The 24393-nt window shown below is 42.3% G+C and overlaps 1 protein-coding gene across 1 annotated transcript in view; it reads right to left on the bottom strand.

Moving 5' to 3' along the window:
* CCNG1 (cyclin G1) overlaps positions 1 to 23721 on the bottom strand; it is a 38698-nt gene extending 14977 nt beyond the window's left edge. The window contains exons 1-4 of the mRNA XM_085617831.1: positions 23500 to 23721; positions 19300 to 19407; positions 18935 to 19198; positions 2560 to 2813 (exon numbers count right to left, since the gene is read on the bottom strand). Coding sequence (XP_085473957.1) covers positions 2560 to 2813; positions 18935 to 19198 — 518 coding nt within the window. The 5' untranslated portion in view covers positions 19300 to 19407; positions 23500 to 23721. The remainder of the gene's footprint in view (positions 1 to 2559; positions 2814 to 18934; positions 19199 to 19299; positions 19408 to 23499) is intronic.
* Between the last annotated feature and the right edge of the window lie 672 nt (positions 23722 to 24393).

Here is a 24393-nt window from a genome sequence, read left to right as displayed (position 1 = left end):
CAAATACCCCACAAAACAATGAAAATCTCCTCACAACCAATAAAATCCAGAAAATGGATTTGCGACACCTGAGGGCTTCATATGGAAATTCTGGGAGCACGCTGTGTGAAAGCAACCTCTCAATACCCTGGAAGACGCCAAGGACCACAGATTACTGCAATACGATGACTAGCATAATTGAGGACATAGCCCCATTAAAACTCAAAAGGTTCCCAGACAAAGATAAAAACCCTTGGTTCAACGGATCCCTCAATGAAGAGACGATTACTCAGACTCCCGAGCGGAAATTGCGACAACACCCCTCCTCACCACATTTAATCCAACTAAGACAGGCCAGAAAGGTCTACAATAAAAGCATTCTAATTTTTTTAAATTTTTTTTTAAAAAGACTTTAGAAAATAATTAGATAATGCAAAAAAACAGACGTAGGAAACTCTTCGAAATACTAAAAGACCAATCCAATAAAATGGCCAAATCTGCACCAACAGCTACAAAATCTTACAAACAGCGAAGAATGCTCCTTTGAAGCCAAAGCCATCTCAATGGAGGTGGAGCTCAAAAAGACAGCGGTTTTGCCATTTCAATCAAAAAGAACACCCCAGCCAAGCCTCAAGCTCAACCAAAGCTGGAAAGGCCTAATAATGCTTTATGGTCAAAATTCAAGCCGGTCTCCGACAGATATCGCAGAGATTATCTGGACCATAAACCAAACGATCCTCTACCTGCAAAGTGTTGGTCTACAATAAACCATCTGCTCATCCCCTCTTGGACAAAGATATTAACGCCTCACTAGCGCAAGGCTCACTACCAGACTGCCTAAAAACAGGGCAAGTCACTCCAATTTTAAAAAGCAAACAGTGAACCCCGCAGACCTGAACAATTACAGACCAGTAACAAACATTCCCATGCTAGCCAAAGTCCTGGAAAAATGTGTACAACAACTGAGAACACATCTCTGAATTCAAACTGCTAATTGACTTCCAATCAGGATTTAGACCGAACCATAGCTCTGAAACAGCAATTCTGCACATCGTGGATGATGCTCTACTTGCCCTCGACCGCAACAAAACGTCTCATAATCCTGCTTGACCTTTCAGCGGCATTTGACACTGAACTGTACCAAAATACTAGATTGCCTGAAAAAAAGGATTGGCTTAGAGTATAATCCAAAAGTGGTTTAGTTCGTTCTTAGAAAACAGATTGCAAAAATTCTTAGTGAGCCAGTCTTATCTGCTTCATCCAGAAAGGTTATCGAAGTACCACAGGGCTCAACATTATCCCCTGCTCTATTCAACTTGTACATAGAGCCATTCACAGAAATTTTACACCAAGCAAACATCTTCTTCCACATGTACTCAGACGATATACAGCTTTACATCGATTGTGATCGGAATCATGAACCAGGCATTAAAGAAAACCGTCCATTGGCTAACTAGTAATCACCTCAAGCTTAACCCACAGAAAACTGAATTACCCTCGATTTCCTCCCAGAAAAACGACCATGGAACAAATTAATCACGGCGCTAAACTGTACTCTGAGGATTATGGATTCAACCAAATCCTAGGGCATTATGCTAGACACAAACCTGAACATGCTTGCACATATCAACACTATGTCAAAAAACGCCTGCTTCCATTTAAGCTACCACAGAAAACAGAAACCTTTCATGAACTCAGACCTCAAAACTGCAGTCTGGCACTAGTCATTTCAAGGATCGAGTATGGCTGCACAACACTAGCTGGTCTTCCTAAGATTACAACAGCACCACTAAAAGCCTGTCTCAATGCGGCTACAAGACGTCTAACTGGATCCAGAAAATTCGACCACATCACCCATCTGAAAGCGCTCAACTGGCTGCCCAGCGAAGCAAGAATACAGCTAAAAATGGCATGCATCACTCACAAAACGATACGTTGCAATACCCCTAGGTACCTAGCTCAGAAAATCACTATCAGGAATCGTGGAAGGCCATTGCTGAAACCGGCACCTTTTCCGAAAGAAAACATGACCAAGCTTTCTCCGGCACAACACCAAGAATTTGGAACGCTCTCCCCCGAACATAAAAATAAATAGCATCCATCGTGGCTTTTAAAAACGCTGCCAAAACCTGAGCAAATTCCTGCCATAACTCCAGCAGTCTTGACATTAGCAGAGGACCTTTTTGTTTAATACACACGTTACCACAGTGCTCAATAAGGTCAGATTTAGCAAATTTGAATGTCACGCACAAATGTTTCTCCAACTTTGCAATGTACAACTAACTTAATCTATGACTTTGTAGCTTAACTGTTGCTAGTAACTTAGTGTAAACTTATCAGGTTTACTGAAACTGCAAGGTGTTCATGTTTTAAGTAGAAAATTGTGAATGTAAAGTGCTCGGATACCCTACTAGGGTCAAGTTCGCGCAATATAAAACAAAAATAAGTAAGAGGACCATCACAATAAGTGCAAATAAGCAAACTTGTGCCGAATGAAATGTTTTAACACAGGCTTAGCTGCACACAAACTCAATAAAAGCAGTAAAACAAATACAACTGCAAAAACCAGTAAGGCATTACCTTTCAAAATCTAAATTCTCGTAGACAAGAGAATGATAAAGTTGTAAAAAATGATATGCAGTTGTAGATTTAACTTTCCAACTCAGTTTCTCTACCACAATCTTCTCCATTCTCATCATATCACAAACTGTGAACTTATACTGGCTGATTCGGATGAGGTCGGTGGCTAAAGGCACGTTCTTTTCCTCCTCGGTTCCTTTGACTGCCAGGTAAAAGCAAGTTAAGCCAACGCAACCCAGATGCTTTGGCTGTACCTGAAAGAAAAACAAACTTGTTACCAAGGTGCTTTACCAACACCCAATGGCAAAGCAAAAAATGCAAGTATTAAGTTAATAGGGGTGGATTGAATAACCAAATATTCACTGCATAGTACAATACATTTTCTGGGTGTCATGCCACACTCAAAACAGTCTGGCTACAGGACTTTAGGTAGCCGCTCCGTAATTTAAAGTTCAATACACATAAAAAGCAGGTGCGAGTTTCCTGGTATACATCGCTACAAGATTAATAAAATGATTAACTCATTGAACAAGGGAGAAAAGCAATAGAGTAGATCAAAACAGGTCTAAGGTGTTACAACAGATCACCTGTACAATATATGGCTCAAGCGAATGGACTAAAATAAATCTTCGAAACAAATATACTCCATCACATATATGCACGAAGCGTCAACATAACAACCCCTTGAAAAACTAAGAAAAGTCACACCTTTCAGAGCAACCAAAAGCATCCTAAAGGTAACAAACATTCCATTCCTTTAACTCTAGTTTGACTAATGATTTCTTCACTGGGCCACGTGCTCGGCACAGCCACAACTTCTTGCATGAGTGAGCAGTCCCTGTTAAGACAAATTAAAAACATTTGGTGCACTGTGGAGTTGCTTGGTGCACTAATATTTATTAGAATGCCATTAACAAGTTGTATTCATTGAAAGTGTAGCTCCGTGTGTAGCAGGGGAGCAGTTGTCAGAGGGTTGAAGACGTGCAACTACTGGAGCTGGGATACAGGATTACTACTTGCGAATCTTAAGTGGGAATGCCTCAGTAAACCATTCAAGCTACTGTAAGCAGTGTTGAATGAACTGGTCTTCATTAACATTTTTTGGCTTCCTGCTTTGCTCCACAGTCATTGGACCGCAATAGTTGATCGGCTTGGATACCAGATGGATCTCTAGTGTTGGGTATCAAAACGCTGTAGAGGTTTTAGGTGTAACTGGTGTTTTAAACTAGGTTATTGCATTTCCTTTCTAACACGGTAAATATTCCTTCGCCTATACAGTAGGCGAAACTTGAGCAAGCTCACATCAAGAGGAACCAAAGGATAATAAAAAAAAAAAAAAAAAAAGGTTTCCTCAGCCAGAGGTCATCCAACGTTGAAATTAACAGAGGCTCAAAAGTGCTTGCTCGAGACAGAGTTAAATGAGAATTAGTGGCATGTTGAAGCTTTAAAGGAACAGGGGTGGAGAACAGACTGCTGGGCATTCATGAATTAGCAGCACGCCAGAGGTGGTGATTAACAGCAAGGTCAAAGTAAAAGTTAACATAAAAACCCATAAAGGCCCAAAGACATGTCACTGTTGGAGCAGTTGGACTGTTCCACGGAATGACCTTGAATCAAAGCCATCTGCAAGGTGTGTGGTAAGAGGCCAAATTAAATGGTGTAGAAGCGTAATTAGTGCAGGGGTACACAGGGTAGCAGAAACTGAGGATTGAATGATGGAAGCAAAGGTGTCAGAGTGAGAATATTTTCTAAAGTGAGAGAAAAGAACCTCTATGTGAAAGGCTTTAGATAACGTTGTGTATGCTGGATATTGTAATAACGAGATACTCCTACACAGAAGTCATGTAGCCGAGAAGGTAGCATGGTGAATAAGACTAGCAAGCTTAACTACGCCTCGTGTTGAGTGGCTTTGTAACAGTGAACAGCAACACCCAACTCGTGCAGTGCAGAACTCCATGTATTTGAATTTATTTCTGAAGGCCTCGCTCACAAGAGACTGTTTGCGAATATGGTTTTATTTTATGCCACTGTTGTAACAGCTGAGCAGCAAGGAATTTCGTATTTGGCATTTCTTTAAGTTCTCTGCTTACTCCTTTGTGTGGAAGGTGCTGAGCTCATTGCTGTAGCCTAGAGAGGCGTGTTGCCAGTGAGATGTACATGCTGTCAACATGCTACGGATACAAACCTAGCCTCAACGGCTTACCGTCAGCACTCTTCTGGGCCTGTGTTTTCAGTGTGATGAACTAGGTATTCTGCAAATTCAAATCCTATTGCCCACATTATTGCTGTGATCTGACCGCTCATACTGTGATGCTCCTCCAGGAAAGCCTCGCTCATTTGCTGGAAGAAACATTATGGCTAATTGGATGTTGAGCCTAGGTAGTGAGGTTACAGGTGAAAGACGGCATTCCAATCACAAGCAACTGTAAGCAATGTTTGGGTGCAACTCAAATGCCCGATCAAAAGGCAATGTTTGGGTGCAACAAAGCCCCATCACCGGTAACTCACATGGCCCAACACAAGCAAGTTTAAGTAAACGTTTAAGAGCAAATAGGATTTCCCCAATCGTCGCCAGTTTATACCCTCAAAGGCAGAAAGTCACGTAGCCGGTAATGTAGAAAATAGGAGGATTTATTGTAAATGATATCCTGAGATTACAGGTAGATAAGATGGTAAATGCATAGCCCCACCAGGAGAAGCCTGCTGCTGCTCAGCCCACTCTTCAACTGATCTCTAAAAGCATACATACACATTCTAGGACATCACTCACTGAGCAGCAGGGAACTGGTTATCAAGGAGAGGATGCATGGAAACAAGACAAGATACCAAAGATATGTACCTAAAGCAGAGGGATATGCCAGTTGAAGAAATCTGAAGGACACTTACTACAATTAAAGAGCGCGAAATCAATCAAGGGTGTGGGACATTGGGAGCTATACAAGGGATAGAGTAGGAGATTGTGTAGGTCATTGAAATAAGGTATTTGCTAGGACGGCTATAGCAGGCTGGTACAACTTTGTTTACCACGAATGCAAAATCATGCATGCCATTACAACGTATGCCATTACAACGAACGACTTGCTGAAGGGGGCAGATGGTGTTAGATTTAAAATCCAACACCTTCCCTACTGGCACAGACTGGAGTTGGAATAGTAAATTATACTATTCCAAAATCTAGTGCCCCCCCCCCCCACTCCCCCTACAGCAAGTAGTTGTTCAGACTTGCATTATAATGGTATGCGCGGTAAGGCAGTCGTAACCACCGCGTTGTAATGGCATGCGTGGTAAAAGCATGCAAACTAACGTGCCATAATCTAACAGGCTGCACTCAACCTCCTTCATGAAGACTCTTCACTTAGGATTATGATGGCAAGTGAATATTGGATATTTTATTTTGGGGGGACCCATCACCAAATAATCATGACAAGGGGCGCAATCCAAAGTGTCATACTTGAGAAACAATATGAGAAGATCCAAAGGCATGGTTTCAAAAGGAAGGAGTCCAAACAAGTTCAGGCCGCTGACCTCAGCACCCAGCTACAGTTAGAAAGAGGTATGGAACGATTTGTCCATGTGCAAGTCACACAGCATTTAGATACAGGGTGGTTTATGCTTAACTGTTGTGCGCACACAGATGGCAATACCATAAGCAACGCGATTAAAATCTTCATTGCATGGTTGCAGAATGCATTAAACCAGGTGGGTTTTACAACAGTAACCCCCCCCCCCCCCCCCCCCCCCCCCCCAAAGGAACGAACATGCCATTCAGCCAAGTATCCCTTGAAACAGTAAACCGTTTCACGGAGGATTAAGGGTTGGTGCTTTAATTATAACGGAACACAAGGGGCCCTATTCATTCAAAATGATCCATTAATGGGCAGATGAAGAAAATGCACAATAAATTTAAATGTTTGGTATCCTGAGACGTCAGGCCACCAAGGAGATATGCAGATTTCAGGCATGAACAGAGCTGGGCAATATCATGTAAAAAAAGTATGGCCCTAATAGGATTAAATTGGTGCCATCGTTTATGGTTCTGACAGCATGGAAGTCTAGGTCAAGATACATCAAGAATGTTTAAGGAGACAAGCCGCATTCTTGTATGACTGAGTGGATTGGTTGTAGGGTGGTGTTAATAACCAAGACAAAGTTGGCAAAGACTTGATGTCCAAGAGTGGCAAATGGTTTAGACTAATTGTACGGTTGATGGGTAAAAATATGTTTACCTTAAGGACTGGAATGGCTTTTGCATGTTTTGACCATAGACGGTGAAACAATTGTGTAACGCAGATAGGCTGACTTAAGAGTTTGAAGTCATGACGGAAAGTCTTGTGCAATGAATAGGTAAAGTCAAGGTATGGCATCAGCAGAGATTAAGCTCCAGGCAGCCAACCGATGCAAGTGCATATGTCCATTTGCACTCTATTACCTTCTGCACTCACTAGTGCTGAAGCATTCTAGTTGGGTGTAATAACAGTAAACTTGTACAAGTCAGTCTTGTTGATCCCTATGCCACCACACAGCAGAATTCTACAGCTATACTCACGCTTTTCACTCTGGCAAGCAAGGTTTAGAAAAGGTAGTATTTTCAGAAGTCTGGTGGTGTGGTGGCGAGTGAGCTGTGCTTTAAACAGGTGTGCTTATGCTAAGCTACCTTCTGTACAAATACCTGGGTGATTTGGTTTCCTCAGTCTGAGTTTACATCAGAGAGAGATGGGCAGAGTGGTTTTAAACATACAAATGGTGGGATTCCATTTGTGTACATTATGCTAAACAATACATTTACTAAGTCTACCACCACTAGCATTGTGTGTGCTTGTTTCCAGCCTATAAGATACCTCCGTATAGAGCTATAGAACGTGCTAGACCTTTTTCAAAGGGATAATCCAATTTACAATGCACTAAACCTGGTGAAGATGCATCGGAGTGTTCAAGAGATTCAGAGTGATAGCTTACAGACTTTAGTTTCTTTGTAAACTAAACGAGTTAATGGCCCAAATGAGATGGAATGTCAGTCTAAACATCTACACAGACCACTTTCTCAACTAGCATGGGCAATAAAATCAATAAGGTGGGCTAGAGGAACGATCCTCCTCTTTCCAGGTCTTTGCAAATTGAAGACGTGCAGGCCGTGACAAATCTATTTGCCCACTCGCTATGGAAAGTCATATTTGATCAGGTCTAGCTATTTTTAGGACTTACTGGTCTGTTCTGGCAAGTGAACTTGAGCTGGAAAGAAACAGATGTTCTGCTCATTCAGAAAGTGAATGTGCAAGAAAGATGCCTTTAGCATTGGCGGTCTGTTCAAGGACAGAGGTCAAACGTCAGTTTGTCTTTTTACTAATGCTGCTCATCTTGTCCTGGAATATGGTGTTTATTTTTCTCTTAATGGAGCTAGAGGAATTTGTAAAGTGAGCTGTCTGACCATCATTGTGAAACAAAAGGCAGTCAGTTTTATTCCAAACTGAGCATTTAAATAGCTTGTAAATGAATAGTACAAACATTTCAAATATATCAGGAATTTTTTTTGTAATTCAAAAGTCTGATGCAAAGAAAGATTTAATAGGAGTAAAACAAATCATAACTTTACATGACATTAACTGAGAAACATTTCTGCCCCTGCCTGGATGACAATGCCGTCAATGAACTAAGAGGCAAGGCAGGAGTAATGTATACCGTATGTGGCTAGATTTCCATTTTATACAGAGCAAACATTTAAGTCTAATAAAAGAGGTTGTTAGAGCAGACCTGCTGAACTCACGTATTTCAATGTGCACGTGTGTGATAAAGAAAATTGCAGCTATGTGAATCAAAATATTTGCTCAGGATCATATAATTTGAGAGGAATCTATGGGTGAGGAGTATTACATTTAGGGCAGAGTAGATTTAAATCTATAGAGCTGCAGGTCTGGTAACATTTGTATGATTTTGAGAGGCCTGATGTTGTAAAAGGGAGGCTCTGCAGCCTTTCGTGTTGTAAAGAATACCCTGGTGCCAGCCTAGTAGAAGTTCTATCTGTCCTTAAAACCAAAAGGTTGCCTTACTTTCAGTGACAGATAAATGAACACTAGTTGTAGTTTAAATATCTAGTTGTGGAAATCCTTCTGTGTTAGTCCTTTTAATTTCGGTTACAAAATATCTACAAGACTGCAGATAAAAATTCAAACTCACATGGACGCTACTTAATCTCTGCAGAGCTCTGTGACCTCTTACAGCTAATAAATGTGGATGTCCATACCTTACTAGATTATCCCAAACTATGCGCATCCTCAAAGTACCTCAAGTGCCCCTTGATACTCCTTTTATTTCCAATTTTACAACCTCCCTCTATCACATTCATATGCAACAGTACCTCAATTAAGGTAGTTCTTCTCAATCCTTAGGCTTCCCAGTGATTATTTTCCATGTTCTACTAGTCTAATTGGTTCAATTAAGATGTTTATCCGAATTAATTTAGTTTTAAGCGCCGGTTCTTTGTAAGGATTGTTTTAGGCAGGTTCTAAAGATTGTAGAGCTCCGATCCAAAAAGTTGTGAAGAGTTAAACTTTACACGTTGTAAAATTCAACGTAGATTTAAGAGTGCGAGATGCATTTCCGGAATGGTCGAAAAACAGACATGAAACAGCATTTTGAACAATTTTTGTAGATTTAGTCCATTACAAACAATAGCATTGCCACAGTCCACTTTAATCCTAGAGTGTCCCTAAAAATAGCAGTTTCTACAAGTAGAGCAAAGCTGAAGAATCCCTCAGTATCACAAATCGGGAGATGCCTCTTGTTCATCCAGAGACAGACATTTTGAAGTCAATGACTGGCCTCAACGGGAGAAATGACAATCCCCCTATATCAAGTTTGATACTAGAGCTTGGCCATCAATAAAAGTACCAATCCATCCAAGCTTCAACTTTTTGGAACATGCGCTGAATTTAAGCTCTTGTTTCTGATAGCTCGTTCGTTAAGTCTTTATTTCGATTTAACAAAAATCATAAAAGACATTTACATTTAAAATATTAAAACATTCCATTTCCACAAATATAAAGCGGACACAATAGGAAAGCACATCTAGTAATTCCATCCGAAAATACAAACAATATTCAATAAAAACCCTGTGCCTATTTACAGTAGGTGCCACACGTATATGTGACTATATAAAAGGACCAGGTATCTACATTAAAAAAAAAAAACAAAAAAAACAAACAAGTTAGCGCAATCTCATCTTATTGGCACGAATGGCACATCCAGAATAAAAAATTTGGCAACCGCAATTACTATAGGTTCCGTTGTGTCTGTTTTTAGAATCCTAAATGCTTCGCTGCCGCTGTTAATACCCTTAGACAGATTGGTTTGAGCCACTTGTGCCTTGGTTTTTTTTATAGGCTGGACAAATGAATAAGATATGCACTATAGATCTGGTCTGGGTAGGGCAGAATGAACATTTGGTGCAGATCGTAGTACACCACTTACAAACAAATGAATTAACTGGGAGTGTGCCCACCCGAAATTGGTGGTAACGTTTCCGGTCATTAGAAACCTTAATAAAATCCCAGTATCCTTCATATTCGGTAACATGTTTAATCTCCAAAAACTCCCTCGTTAGAGACGGCCTAGATAGAGACGAAAAGCGCTTCATGGTAACCATGCTCCAGTAAGTCTCCTTGAAATACTTTCTAAAAGGAAAATATTGTCTACAGGATTTTCCCACAATTAACTCAACACCATCGCACTAAAAATAACTTTTGCCTGCCTCAGCCAGGGAATTGTACACGCACGGTCAGCATCCCTTACTTCGAGGAGAGCCTGTGCATACCGGGAAAGCTCAGGGGTAACCCAGAGCCTTCTCCAGTAAGCCACTGGTCTACAACGTGCCACATCCTCGAAAAAAATTACAACCCAAATCTAAGTAAAGGGGCAGCAGTGGTGTAGATTGTGGAAGACCAGTTATACCCCTCAGAAATTTGTTTTGGGAAATCGTCAGTGGTGCTAAGTTGCTAAAACTCCATAATTCGGCCCCATACAGGACAGAAGCACTAATTTTTGAATTGTAAATTTTTAACGCAGGGGCGAGCGGCTTAGTATGGGAGAGACGCTGTTCCTTTAATAGGGCACCAGACAATTGTGCATGTTTAAGGACCAACTGACCTATATGTGGTTTCCAATTGAGTTTGCTACCTAAAGTTTAACCCAGGTATGTGAAAACTTGAGTCTGCTCTAATGTGGCATCATTCATTGCTACTCTCCCTTTTACGATTGTTTATGTAGCACCATGAACTTGGTCTTGTCCACATGGACTATAAAGCCATGGTCCCAGCAGAACTCCTCAAATCTATCAATCGCTGTCTGCAAGCCTTTTTGGGTTTTGGAAATTAACAGTATCATCTGCAAACATAAGCAGGGGGAATCTTCATGCCAGAAAGAGTAGGGGCGTTGGTTGGATGATTCATAAGATACAGAATCATCATGTTTATAAACAAAGAAAAAAATAGTTGGAGCCAAAACGCACCCCTGAGGAACCCCTCTGGCAATCGGAAACCTATCTGCCACCCTCCCCTGCTGACCCCATCGAACATGTGCAAAATTGGAATTGTGGAGTTTGATTAAAAAGGCCAGTAGTTCCAAAGGCATGCCCTGTTCCTCAAATACTCTCCACATCTTTGCACGTGGAACTAGGTCGAATGCAGACTTTAGATCTACATAAGCAGCATAATATATACCGCCTCTTAAAATCACCACGCGCCAGTAAATTAAAACAAACCTAAAAACCTGGTCGATAGTGCTAGTGTGTGAGCAGAACCTAGCCTGCAATGGAGAGAGGATGTCAATCATCTATCCAAATCTGGATTAGACTACACGCGCCTGGCAGTAACTTTCTGTAGGCAGTCGATTAAGCTTATGGGCCTATAATTACCTGGATTTGAACAATCCCCTTTTTAAATATTGGAAGGATCTCGGCTCCCTGCCATGAGTCTGGTATTGGGGAGCCGCTAGCAATAGCATTCGCTAGGGACTGAATATAAATTACCCATGTAGCCTTATTTTGCAAGAACAGATCTGAAGGTACACAGTCCAACCCAGGTGCTCTACCTCTCTGGACTGAGTTTAGTGCAAGATCTACCTCCTGCCTAGTAAAGTTCAAGGGGGAGGGGGAGAAATACCTACAGGAATCAGGAATGGTTCATGATCATGGTCTAATTCATGATCCGCAATAGCAAACTGGGTCTTGAAATGGGATACCCACAGTTTGGGTGCTACACGATTACTAGAGCAGTTTGACTTGGTTTCCCCTTACCCCACTTCACCAAACGCCAGAATGTAGCCATATTTCCATCTTTGCTGGCTTTGAATAACTCGTCCCAATATGGCTCGTCCCAATCCCTTTTCGCTTTATATTGTACAAGCTTGTATTCCACCCTCGCGCTTTTAATCCTGTCCCTATTCTTGGATCTTATGGCCCTGGCCAATGCTTTGTAAGCTTCCCTACACGATTTCCCGTACCATGTATCCACCATTGGGCCATGATTTTTCTAAAAAAAGTTTAGATTAGTTATAAAAAAGCCCTTAAGCTTATTAAAAAGTTCATTATGGATGAGAATAACTTTGGTGTCAGTTTCCTCCTGTGTAACACATCTTTGGAGATATACTGTTGCATTATCAACCAACTGCCTCATAAGCTCCAATTGTTCCTCATTATTAATGCAGTTTGACGATTCAACTCTTCTAGAATCAGTACTAAGCTGCACTTAAATATTGGCGCTTTCCGTTGCCTGTTCTTCGGTGACATGGCGTCCTTTCAGCTGCAAAGACAGTACTAGGGGGTTATGGTCGCTTTCCACCCGTTCCATGACAGCCATATCCATAAGGGAAGGCCAAAGTTCCTTGTTGAGAAAAATGTCTGTGACTACTTCTCAACCCGTTGCTAAAAGTTGGGGAACCCTGCCTATCCGAGTCCACCCTCCCATTTGCATCCCTCGTTCCAGACATAAAACTTTAAGCTGAAGTGCAGCGTCCATCCATTTTTTAATAGGGGTTAGTGTCAGTTGCGGAATGTTCCATTGAGAAGCCTCCTCTAAGCTAAGATCTACATCATTGCTGTCTAGCGGTTCAAATGAACAGTTAAAATCACCTGCTACTATTAGGTTACCCGTACCTTTGTACTGAAAAAGATAAGAGTCCAGGAGGGCAACGATGTCAGAGGCTTTACCACCAGGTATCCCTCTTGCGTATACATTAAAAATTAGTAGGTTCGTGACATCCGGAATCTGAAGTTTAATTAATAAAATCTCTACTATCAATATCCAATTGCTGAACTTTATACCCATCATTCTGTCTCACCCAGATTGTTAAACCCCCCATTGGTCTCCCCTTCAGGCCAGCCATATCAGGTTTACAAAAGTGTAAATAACCTTGGCGGTACACGGGTTCCACTGACCAGGTTTCCTGAAACACCAAGATGTCATGGGCTTCGATGAAAGATGACCAATCCCCCATTGGTCTCCCCTTCAGGCCAGCCATAGCAGGTTTACAAAAGTGTAAATAACCTTGGCGGTACACGGGTTCCACTGACCAGGTTTCCTGAAACACCAAGATGTCATGGGCTTCGATGAAAGATGACCAATCCAGCGACGATAATTTATTCTTTAACCCAGCAATGTTCCAGTAGAAGATTAAAATCACTATGACTTCGATTTAGACTGGGTGGTAACAAGTTGTCACAAGGTACTAAGCCGGGCTCTATTACACCCACCAACAGACTCACTGCGCTCGAGGGTGGCTCGCTGGTTCTAACAACTTCCCCCACTTTATCTTCCCCGTTAATAGCTCTCAGCGGCGATTTAAATGTTAATGGGGAAGAGCCCCATGCACCCGAATAACAAATATTGAATGATCCACTCCTGACTCCCTAGTATCGTACATCTTAGAGCTAGTGAAGCATGAACTGGATTAAAGTCAATCATTATCCTCCATCGAACCAAAAACCTCAAATCTGTTAAAGGTCGGCACCGCAAAGTTATGAGGGCCAGGCATGTTCACAGGTATCCTTTGTACTCCCCTCTAAAGTAAGTGCTTGATTGATAAAAATAGCCGAGCGGGAGAACGTTAATAGCATCTTTGCATAGTCTAAGTGACGCTGCCCTGTCCAAAATTAACTGGACCAAACCTGTAGACCTGAAACTTAGAACTACACAGTCACCATCATAAACTTTGTCGGATTGACCAACCCCGGAGACTCTTCGAACCATCTTGAACTCAGAGGAGATGGTTCCAGAAACCAGTCCTATTGTTCAAGAAATAAAGGGCCTTGTTCTTAAGGGAAGACCGGTGTTCACGAACTGGGGCTTGGAGTCTTGGAACATTTGCCAATACAATAGTATAAGGTGTGGCCCCAGGTGGGAGGTGGAGGTGGAGGAAAACATTAGTAGATATACCCCCACCCGTACTTTGCATTCTAGCCTGAGGACCCTTAGGTCCTTCCTTCTGTAACAATGGACCACTTTGTGAAGGTAATAGCGATGTGATAGGTTTCGGGGAAATTGCTAAAACTGGGGGAGGGGGGGGCAGGGGGAGGACAAGCCACAAAGTGTGGAAGTGGATCAGGTGCTATTCTATTCTCCTGACTCACGTCAGTGGACTCAAGCTGTCTAATCCCAGAGTAGACTTGTGGGGCTTTAAAAATATGCTGTTCCATTTTTTCTAATCTATTGCAGCCAATTATAACAATCGGGGGGTCAATCAGCACTAGCAGCTTAACTTCAACCCGCTTAAAAAAATCTTGAGCCAGCAAAGAATAGGGCTGTTGGTTCTCTATGGAGGTTCTAGCTATGACTGCAGCACCCACATTTGTATTTAGGGGCATAGAAGATGGCACAGAGCCTGCCCCCCCCTCCCTGTTGCCACGGGCTTGTGTTTCACCTGAACTACACGCTTTCCTCTTTAACTGAGGATCACCACCTAGGGCCAGGGTTGTCTTTTGCCGCCTAGTGATCACATTAGCAGAAGTAGCGGGCAGAGAGAATAATAAACTATCTACAATACATACAGTAGAAAGCCCTAGCTGTGGACTTACTGTGGGCGCTGAGGGCGATTGGGAGCACAAATTAGGGACATTAGACTAATGCTGGAGTTAAACCTATGGGGGGTATAGCGGATCTAGGGAGAGTTGGCATTCGGTCAACTGAATCTCTTGTATTAACACGGATTCTGCCCGAGAAAGAAAAGCATCAAGAGTACCCACCACTCCCGTCCCCCGCCACCCCTTTTCACGTAATCTTGCTCATTTCCCTAACTTGGGGAGGAATGACAAAACTGAAAGTGAGATAAAAACAAAAAAGGTAAAGAAAACCAGTAAACAGGTACTGTGTCTCACTACTAACTAAGCCCACTACAATGATCTAGAATGGGACTAATGACAGGGAGGTGGCCCATCCCAGCCTCTTCCAGCCCCGGACAGGCACACCCTTGGTCTGTGCTTTGTCCTGCGCGGCGGGGGGTAGAAGCAGCGCTTTATGCACGATGGACCACGCCTCCACCCTCAGTCGCGGCAGCTGGGTACTGTCTAGGGCACCCTGGGGACTGGAGTCCTCGCCCCGGGTGATGCACTGGGCTGTGATGGAAGAAGCAGCAAGGCGTCCAGCAGAGCATACTCTATGCCCCAGACCTTATTCCTGGCACACTGGTCACAAAAACGGCAAGTAAAATCTCCCCTGATAGCAGTTAAGCCTAAAGAGCATCTACTGATCAGTATTGTGAAAGCTATGCCAAGAGTGTGAAACCACCACCAGATTGGATGTAAATATACATCAAACAAAAGGGAAATGGTAATTCATGGAGAAGGCTGCCATTTCCTGTGGAGCTGAGGGGCAACAGGAGCAATCAAGGGACTGAGGAACTATCCACCAAATGCACCCTGTATGGTCATTCAAGAAGCCATCGAGAGGTTCTAATGACAGTGAATTTAAGACCAAGCAAGAAAACAGAATACAGTGTGGACAGCAACTTGCTCACAGGGTTCTGCCTTTACGATGCTTATGACACACTGGGTAAGATTCACTGGTAGATACCTGCCTAAAGAGTGGGCCTACAAGGGTGAGCTTGTCAGTTGTGACAATAAATGCTGAGACCAGCACTGCCATGAAAGTTTTTTTTCCACTAGAAATGCCACTGTTTAATGTTATTTAGGGAAGCTAAACAGCCAACAAATAAATGGAGTACGAATTACAGTAAATAATTCAGTTAAGACCTCCTCTGTGGAATACATGCCTTAAAACCACTAACATTCAATAGGAAGACTTGCACGTTAAAAAAAGAAAAAAACACTTCTACACAATGATGGCTCCTTAAAGAAAAAAAAAAAAAGCAGCTAAGCTTTGTGCCCCGTACCCATAAGATCAATTGTGGCAGCAGCCAATTAAAACAAGCATTGGCATAGCCAATAGGTCTCGCCTTTAGGACCTTATAAGTGTTTTTCCATGCAACAGTTGCATAACTAAATACTTACAAGGTCCCAAAAGTGAGACCTGTTGGCTATGCAAAGCGGCCGTGAAAGTGATAAAGATCAAACATCAAAGCGGCCATGAAAGTGAAAGTAATCGCAGTGCACGTGCCCGCACACATGCACTGTAGCTCTAGGCTGGCCTGGTAGCACTTTTGGAGCCCTCTCAATAAGTCTCGCCAGACCAGCCCATGCGCTGGGTCAGGCGAGACCTAAACAAGCATTGGCCTTGCCAATCAGGCTCACTTCGCCACAGGTTTTGGTTGCTGCTATTGGCTTTCCACAGCTCAAGCCTATTGAAATGCACTAGCACTGAATGCTAAAATTGGCAACAAGCCATTGTGGTTTTTTTTTTTTTTTTTACACTCCCAAGATAATACATACATTGTGGGACTGCCATCTTTTAAAGTATAGAAAAATAATGTTTTCACACTTTCAAGATGGCCCCCGTATTTTGGCACCACATTGTTCCATGCAATGTGGAGGCCAACTAGAAAGTATAAGAAACTCAAGACAGATTGTACTACTACCAGTGTCAGCATATTTTAAAAGCATGTGGCATTGGCAAAGACCATAGAGCCAGCCAGCCACAGTGGAGCAGGAAATGGACATCAAAGAGGGCTTGAAGACAAGGGCAAGCAAAGTGCTATGCAACAATACCCATGGAATCCCCATGCATGAAGGCTGTCACACAGAGGAATAAACAGCATCTCCAACCTCAGAACTTAAGGGTGGGATCGAGTGAAGTGGTTCGTGAATCAAGAGAAAAATGTGCTCCAAGTGCACAATATCAGTCGAAACAAAAATTCTATTACATTTAGCAGTGGAAAGACCAACTTAGCCAAACAAATATGGGTGAAGAAATGCTCCGGAGGCCGAACAAACTAGAATAAAGAGGAAGCCAGTCATTCAAGAGTAGGGACAAACAGACAAAAAAGCCATTCAATCATGAGAAAGGGACACTATGCAGTACTGTATGCAATAGTATTTATGTTTAGCCCAGACAGTTGAATCCATAGGTCGCAAGACCTGAGAGAAAATACAAAGAGTAAGAAACCCACGTCTACAGACAAAAAAAAGTAGTTACCTGAAGACATAGTACATCAAATCAGCCAAGATCCAAATGTAGTTTATCAAGAACATGGAGATTATGATCTGCGCAACAGTTAAAGGTTTTATTTTAAAAGTCCGCCTTCCCCCAAAAGGAATTTTTTTTTGTATACAAGTGTTTCAGCATAGTATTTGTTACGTTTTAAGATCTTACATTCTTAGCCTCGTTGTAGGAAAGTGCTGCATTTTGTATTGTCACCCCCACTTTCTGCTCAAAATGCTGATGGTTAGAACTGATAGTGTAGTGGAATCTGCTGTCCAGACCCCAATGCCTGTGCTCTCTCCTAAAGCGGAGATGCTCAACTTGGTAATCCCAAATTGGCAAAAGCTTGCCCACTTCTAATTACCTAGTATGTAGTACCAAAGGCATATTTGGTAAAGGGGTCACCAGAGCTGCAGCATGGGTTTGTGCCACATTGGTCAACCCATGCAACCAACTGACAGCAGGCCTTCCATTGCAGTCTGCAGGAGCAGTGCAGAAAGCACAAACTTGACTGTGCCCTCACCATGTGTGGCACCATACAAACACTGCCTTTAAGGTTTGTAAGGCACCCCTAAGGAAGGGCTCCTCAGCCCAGGATGCATTATATTTATGGTGTGGACATTCAAGTGCAAGCCTATACATCCCTATAGTGGTGTTCCCTATTGAAAGCCACTTTAAGAGTTCTGTCCATAAGATAACATGGGCTGCCAACAGAGTACCCTAGAGATTGGCAGCTCAGTGATTGAATCACTAAAATAAATCAAGTTTGGTATCAAACAATGTGCCATCTCACACCTTGACATGGTTCTCGTGCCCTGGAATACAGACAGATGGCACCTTAGAGGCTGCCCCCAGCTTTACTGTGTTCTGGCTGACCAGCCCGCACTTTACTGCAGCTGCTGCAGTCAAGACCAGATTGACGGCTAGCTAGGCAGTGTCATCATTCCCAGGAATCCAAGGGATGGGCAAGAAGGTCACACCTCCCTCCTCCCCAGATAGCTAGTGAATTGGAACAGAAGAGTGGTCTGAGTCAAAAGCTATAAAGCCTCCGATATGCATCTGTGCTGTCCCCTGCGGAGGAAATAGACCCCCCCCCCCTTGCCCCAAGCATGCTTGCACCTTGACAAGGCAGTAAATTAGCAATGTGGGAAGTGTACACTCCCGCTAGGCTTTAGGGTGGACAGCACACCTAAGAGCGTTCTGCCAACTTTAGGAGGGCAGAAACTGGATTTTCGGCAGGAAAGGTGACCACCACCAGATGTGGTTACCTCAAGAGCAAACTAAACGCAGGGCCAAGCTGCCCATTAGCTACTAGCTACCACACCCCTAACTCGCCTAAACCTACAATTTAGGCGATATTCCACTCGTTTTGGTGTCTAACATAAGCTAAAAATACATTCTTTGTATAAACTGGTGTTGGATTTTTCTTGAGTTGTCTCAATTACTTATTGTCCATGTTGGTACTCTGAAATGCTTAACATGTATTCCTCTAGTAAAGAGACTGCTCTTTGCAGCTCTACCAGTACTGTACTAAGGATTTATTTGTGTGACTCCCAAGTACCATCTTTGGTGTTTTATGAGAATACAACATGGTAAGGCAATCCAGCCATACAACATATTACTCCACTTTTCTACACACGTCTATTATGGCTGCAGTAATAGCTTTTCCCTTGGTGCATAATATCACATTACTTTTCTCAGCAAAATAGTGCTCCCAACGTTTAGCAATTATCCACTCAAAGCACAAAAAATAAAGCTTAACATATGTAGAGTAGAACATACGAAGTCTAACTTACCTTCATTTTGGATAAAAAACGATCTAACAGATGAACAGCTAAGGAAAAAGTCTCAGTACTGAACCCAAAAAACTGGGTCAAGCTCAAGAGATCTTTGACTTCAAAGTCCCTTAGCCTGGCAGTCATGCGAAGGCCATTGTCATGAGAAGATTCAATAAGTCTCAGCCCACAGGCTTTGGGCTGCCATCTAAGCTCCTGTTCCAGCAATTCGTTCAACTGGTAGAGAAGGGTCTGTGCTTCGGATGTTGTCAATGCTTCGATCATCTATATTGAAAGGGAATAAAAAAAGTCAGCATTTCTCCCTTTGATTATGCATCACAATAAATTGTTAATTTGCATTGTAAAGACTTTACAGCTATACTTACATTGTTTTATTTGCAAAGACCAGTATATCAATGATGGTCAATTTTCCAGAGGCAGTGTGAGCTTATATTCTTTGTGGTTCTTCCTTTTACCAGAGATGTTGCAGAAAGCTATAGGTTGCAAAGGGAAAAAAATGTATACAGCCATGAAGTGACTCTTGGAATACTGCTGCTCAGCAAACATGTAAATGTCTTCAGTTCCCATCTAAGAGCCATTACGTCTTATGATTAGTTTACTCACAGTTAAAGGCACTATAAGGCATTAGTAAGAACTATGGTATTTTTACCGATTCCTTTAAAGTCAAACCACTTTGAATATTGCAAGCATGGCAACAAGATTCTTCACTTAGACCCAGATAATGGTCATCTCGAATAAACTGATATATACAGTAACCCTGGCTACTGATTAATGCAATAAACACCACACCCACACAAAAATGTCAGTACATACTTAGCAAAATCCGCCTGAAAGTTTGGTAGATACAGCTTTTAAAAAGTTTTATCACTTAATATAAACTGCAAACAAGCATTGGTCAACAAGAAGCTTGAAAATGCTTCCCCCAAAAAATCGTGAAAGTTGGGTGACCAAACCCAACAGGATGGCGGTCTTTTTGGGGGTCTAGTTCACACCTTAACAGCATGACCGCCACAGAATATAATGGAGTGGTCCTGATGCTGGGGATGCAGGACGTCAAGATGCTCAAATGATGCTCCGGTTGAGGGGCAGTCAATGGGGTTGCCTTTGTGGCAATTCCTAACTGTCCGCAAAGTCTTCAAGAGGCTCCCCATCAGGAAACCATTGACGCAAGCCCTTATTATCAGCAAGCTAGACTAGGTCAACACTACCCAGGCACCCCCACCCTATTCATGAAAACACCAGGCGATCAAGAACGCAGCAGCCAGACGGATCCTCAACCTACCCAAGAGGACCCATATCACCCAACACCTGAAGGCCCTCCACTGGCTCCCCATTCAGAAGAGAGGCTAACTCAAACTTCTGACCCACGCATACAAAGCCCTTTGCGACCAAAGACCCGCTTACATGAAGCACTGCCTGAATTGCCAACATTCTCCCAGGAATCTCTGCTCAACTCGCACATATACCATGCATCTATCGCTGCCACTCCAGAGGATGCTCCTTCTGCCACCTTGCTGTCAAGTCTTGGAAACACCCTCCACCTCTGCACTTCACCCTTGCTGACAGCCTTCAGTTAGTAACTTAACACCTGGCTCTTAGACTGATACACGCAGCACAGCGCCTGAAAACCCTCTCAGATGAGGAGCTTTGCTATACAAGTACCTGAATGATTTGAACAAAAAGCAGCCCCTCTCGAGTTTTACTGCCATTTGCCCGTCAAAGGTAGCTTCCCCTTTGACGCTTGCCTGTTGGGCAAACACCCAGATTGGCTTCCTACGAAGGATAGGTAACCCCTCACCCTGCAGCAGGCTGTGTTTGATCCTAAGCCAGGGAGTCATTCACACAAGTCCCCAGGCAGGCACAAAGCTGTCTGTGAGTTGTAGCCCATGTGAGACTACTGTGGCACATAATGCTATCCTTCTAAATGTTGCTTTACTTTTCAATAGAGACATTAAATATGATCGAGGCAACAGGTATGGGTTGCATGCCACGATTAATTGGATACCTTACAGTACCCCGGTAGGTAGTCCCTTTCAGAAATTAGCCAATTAGGGGCCAGCCTACATCCCTGTAATAGCCAATAGGCTCCTAACTTTCAAACAGCAAAACGATATTTTGATGGTTCTGCTGCAACGACATTTATACACATGCATGTCCCTCTTAAGACTATGCAGCTCTATGCCATGGGGCTCTCTACGCCTTCCTTAGTGGAGACTTGCATAATGTTAAGGGAAGGGGTGGCTTTGCCATAGATTTGAATGGCAAAGTCGAGCTGTCAGTGTAAACACTGTCCTTCCAGTCTGCAGTAGCAGGCTGGGAGCCTTTCTGTACCTTGTCACACAGAGTGGCATAGTCCGTGCTGAAGCCTTGTGTGGGGACATTGACTTACCTGTCCTTGGTACCCTGGGCACCATATACTAAGGTCTTATAAGCAAGTCAGTACTTACCAAATAGGAATAGCAAATTTGGCATACACTTTGTAAGGGGTTAAAAAACACGGGCACTGAGGTCTGGTTTGGCTTTTGTACAACATAAAATATTTACCAAATATCACTAGCATACAACACAGCAAGAAGTGCAAGCTTCACTGTGTGATAAGTGAGCTCCAGCTACCAGTACCCAAGTAAACATTGGCAACAGTTGTCAATACACAAAATCCAAAACGATTTGCATTGCCAATGCTTGGTGGGTATTGTCAAGGAGAAGTCGTGGACAGAAACAATGAAGTTATACAGCATTAAGAAGAGTCAACCTTCTTTACCTGTGCACTCGGCGTTTTAACCCTTCAAGTCTAGATGAAGCCAACAGCATTTGATGCTTTTTCAAATCACTAAAACCTAGTAAGCTAAAAACGATTTTAATATTTAACTTTTTTAGTATCTAAATATACATTCTCAAACGGTTTACATTAGATTTTGAAACAAAATGGCATAATTTAAAGCAACACCAAGTATTTTAGGGGCGCTTCTTAAATCACAAAACATAGCATTACGGTTTACCTGTAATTTGATCACTTTAGTTACACTGCTACTAGTACATCTCTGCGTGTACACAGTGTTTAAGTAGTAAAGATCATTGTTTTAACTTTGTCACGTTGCACATTAATGCATTTAAAAATGTAAATTGTGATGAGAATATTTCAGAATGTTTTAGTGTATGTTAGTGGCTTAATTCTTTTAGCCGACATGATACGTTAGTTCTACAGCTGCAGTTAATTAAAAGCTGCGTTATGCAAACAAGTTACGGTAATTAACGGGTTGGCGATACCCAAATAGGCTTGCTCCATCTTAGTAAACATTGTTCAGCCAAGCGAGTTTGACACTTAAAATTTTCTACATAGCAACAATTTGTAGACATTTTGTGGCCAGCATTGAATTCTAAATGGACGTTCTGCTAAATCGAAAGTCGATTATTTCTTTTTTATTCGTCTTGTCGGGACGTTTTGTGTCATTCTTTTTTTTTAAATGTGTTATTAATGTCAATGTTTCATTGATTAAATACATGTCTTGAAGCTACCTGGTGGTGATATTCAGCGCATTACAAATACAAGAATGCATTAAAAAGATGCCACTGTTAAATGTAATAGGACCCAAAAAACACAACGTAAAATAGTTCGAAGGAACAATCATTTACTTTAAAGTGACTAGTTCGAGCTCCTACTCAAGATTAGAAAATTAAAATATTTAATGCATTCAATTGATTTGTGAAACCATCAGAGACATGAACTATGCCCAAAGAATGTAAAATACTTTACTGCTAGCTGCCGCCGGTTAAGAGCAAGCGGCCTCGGGTAGGTAGTTTGCTCTTCCCTCGTCCTGGTAGAGTGTTATGCCTGGGCATGTTCTGCGGTTTAAATGCTAGTCGCGTTCAAGAGGCTCCAGTGCAGGGATTGAAGGATTACGGTCACAGCGTGAAACCCAAAATTTAAACCAAAAAGCTGCACACTGCCAAGTACTTTACCAGCTGCAGGGACTGCTTACCTCAGTACACTGAAACCACACACACACAAACAATGATGGTTCAACAGTCCACAAACTAGAACGTAAACGAAGTATTCGCGCCTCCCTTTGGAGGCTACGATCAACACTTTTTTCACATATTCTTGCGACTAAGAAAGAGTAACCATTCCTATTAACAATCTTTATACGAAGTTAAATAGCCCAGGCAAGCTAATTGTCATGATTTCACATTAGTGCGGTGCTAGTCTAGCTAACATCCAATTACCCAATTGAGGAACAGCGGAGAACGATGGCCCCACCGAACTCCCCCCAAAAAGGGGACAACACCCAGCACCAAACAGATTAACGTGAACGCTCAGTGGAAGGGATACAACATAACGGGGGTATAAAGCATAACGGGGGTGGGAGAGGAGAGATGTCAACAACATAAAAACACAAGTGGTGAGCAGTACTACCAAAAATGGTGGGCGGGGCGACACTGGCAGGTCTTTTTAGATCCTTTACCCCTCTGAAATGGAAACAAAGGAGATACCCATAATCTACTTCGCCCTCGGTAAAGACGTGGGGAACACCCTTAATCCAAATCACTCGAGAGAAGTCACATACCTTGTTACTAAGTGGAGATTTCTTGACAGCTGCCGTTCGGCTTCAGATGGAGATGCGAATCCAAGAGCAGAAATAAAAGGAGCTTAAATCATCAAGGGGGATTAAAAAGCTGTTAAAACAAACTGCGAATTAAAATAAAAAACAAAAAAAAAATCCTTCTTTGCTCATCTCCAGCCACCTCCCCTTCGGACCTTCTTGTCAGCCCTGCTGTTGACAGGGAAAGGGAGGGCCTTGTCTGGAAGGTTATATTGGAGGGCGGGGCATCAAAATAGAAAAAAGACTACCACAGGCAATTAGTGTAGCTACATTGCAGAGCGGCCATCTTGGAATGGAACTCCCTTCCGACTTCGCTGTGATGTCAGTGGTCCTATGTTGTGTAATAACCAGGAAAAGCGTTCGAAGTGTATTAAAAAAATTGTAAGGTAACTGTGATGCTGTGCAAAATGAGGGCGGGGAACTTCGCTGAAAAACCTTAGGTCTCATGATGCGTAATAACCACGAAAAGCAGACGAAATGCAATAAAAACAAGCATTTGCAATTTTTAAATTTTATTTTATTAATTTTATTTAATGCGATTTTATATAGCGTAAACTTTACTCAAAGGTGTCAGAGCACTTTACAAAAGGACCAGTTACATTACATGTATTAGGTCTCGTATTTGCAATAGTTTAAGCTATTGGAATTGTAAATGACAATGCCTTTTATTTATCGTTTTTGTTAATTAGCACATAAATAAAAGACATTGTTATTTACAACGCCAATAGCTCAAACTCTTGTAAATGCAAGATCTATTGCTTGGAAAGTGAAAGCGCGCATGGCGCACTGAATGTTGCAGGAAAGCATGTCGTGCATGCAGTAGAAGAAACTCATCAAAGAATATTGTGCTTACAGACT

This window comes from Triturus cristatus, chromosome 7 (assembly GCF_964204655.1).
Source record: "Triturus cristatus chromosome 7, aTriCri1.1, whole genome shotgun sequence".
In the NCBI taxonomy this organism is placed as follows: Eukaryota; Metazoa; Chordata; class Amphibia; order Caudata; family Salamandridae; genus Triturus; species Triturus cristatus.
The sequence above is the reverse complement of the archived record's forward strand: the minus strand, read 5'-3'. Positions and strand labels throughout refer to the sequence as shown.